We start from the raw sequence: 1,906 nt of genomic DNA, 5'->3' as shown, positions 1-1,906 counted from the left end.
GGTGCTGGTTGGTGGATCTTGGTCGCGGACTGTGGCACGAGTGGGGGGAAAAGCAGACCACATATGAAGGATCTGTTGCACAGTCTGGCGGTGGCTGGCCGGCAACTGGGCCTGGAACTGGTGCCTGAGCGCACTGCTTCGCTGAAAATCCTCAGCCACTCTGGGCTGATTGGCGTCGGTGTGACTCGCATAACTCTCACGGAACCCTGTGTGAGACCGGTGTGGGACCTTGTGCGGTTACAGCGGTCAATGCATGTGCGCAGGTGAGGGGCCACGGCGGGTCAGGGCCGGTGTGTTTTAGCACGTGCAATCGAGCGGCCGTGACGCTGGCGTCAAGTGATGGATGTGGACGGAGGATGGTCCCGGAAACACAGGGAATTATGTGATCAAGCGACTCCACTGCAGGAGAGACCGTGTTAGCGTTGCAACAACGAATGACAAGCGGGCTACCACGTGGGAACAGGGCGCGGAGTACGTATACAGCTGTGGAATGCGATAGTAGGATGGAAGAGCCATGTGAATGCAACGCGTGACTGCGATACGGATGAACTACGGGAGAGGAGCTGAACGTCGCGAGCGTGAACGACGCGTACATGCGAATACGGGATAACTACGGGAGAGGAAGCGTAAACGACGCGTACATGCGAATACGGGATAACTACGGGAGAGGATGGGTCAACAACGCATCAGGCGAATAGGATAGTCCTACAATAGGTACAGTGATCTGGATGATCAGTAGCTGGGGAATCTGTAGGATTAGTCTGCATTTGAATACGCACACATTTATAAAGACTCAGCAGATTCTACGATTTTACCTTTCAATAAAAAAACCCATCTGATGTGCGTGAGGCAATCAAATTGCAACACCATATGGACGATCTAGCACACACCGGTGCAGACACGCACCGGCGAACAGAAAATATACCTTTCTTTTTTACGCAACACTGCACACAAGCTGGCATATGCACGTACGCCCGCCAGCGCTTACATAGGCCTACACCACTCACATACACATACATACACACGGACGCACGTACACAAGCACGCACGGACGTACACAAATATAAATGGAGGCTCACCACATTGCTTAGTGAATGCAGAACACTTTTCCTGTATGCACGGCGCACACTGAGTCTGGATGAATTCATCATGCATCTCTTTTAATGCTGCCTTTGCCTAAAGTGGAAGAAGGTGAGAAAGTGGTGAGAGGGGCTTAAAAATATCAATGCTGGCATCGTGGTTCAGCAAGAAGAAGGTAAAATTTATAACACGGTCAGGTGAATGTTTCGAATGCTTCTTGTACTATATCGCCATACAGCAAGGAAAAAGTACATATCAACGCACATTATAGTGTCACATCTAAACAATCCAAACGATACTAGCGATACCGTCGTTGGGTTCTACCCGAATTTATGGATAGAAATAGAAGAATCACACCGTTTGTACTGTATTCATATTTATGAGCGAGAATATGTCAAGTTGTAATATATTACTGTATGTATTCCTATAATTGAGATATAACGTCATGAGTATCATGAGTCATGTACATTGGTAAAGTACATTTATTTTTATACACATATTATGAAGTATATTTTGTTCTTTTACTCGTCTCCGGCGGGTACTAGGACTACATGATCGGATGCACCTTATTGCTTCTCAATGTAAGCATGCACGCGAGCTTTCCTGTTAGTGTAGGCTACTCACTTATATTACTGGACATCAGATTTGTGCATGGCCAGGTTGCGCTATCGTGGAAGAAATCTAACGCGAACTTATGTTGTAGTGTGTGTACGTGTATAGGTAGGGGCACACGAGCGATTTTTATCGCCCGATCGCCGCGAATTTTAAAATCGCTCGAAAAATTCGCCCGTGTGCCCGTTCACGTCGACGCCGATTTTAATCGCCC

At 47.8% G+C, this 1,906-nt stretch overlaps 1 protein-coding gene across 1 annotated transcript in view; it reads right to left on the bottom strand.

Annotated features, from left to right (window-relative positions):
* Positions 1-1,079: 1,079 nt before the first annotated feature.
* LOC106821662 overlaps positions 1,080-1,906 on the bottom strand; it is a gene marked incomplete at its 3' end in the record, with an annotated part of 9,127 nt that continues 8,300 nt past the window's right edge. The window contains 1 exon segment of the mRNA XM_014826554.1: positions 1,080-1,176. Within this exon segment, the coding sequence (XP_014682040.1) occupies positions 1,080-1,176 (97 nt within the window).

This window comes from Priapulus caudatus, unplaced genomic scaffold, assembly GCF_000485595.1.
Source record: "Priapulus caudatus unplaced genomic scaffold, Priapulus_caudatus-5.0.1 Scaffold81, whole genome shotgun sequence".
NCBI lineage: Eukaryota > Metazoa > Priapulida > Priapulimorpha > Priapulimorphida > Priapulidae > Priapulus > Priapulus caudatus.
The sequence above is the reverse complement of the archived record's forward strand: the minus strand, read 5'-3'. Positions and strand labels throughout refer to the sequence as shown.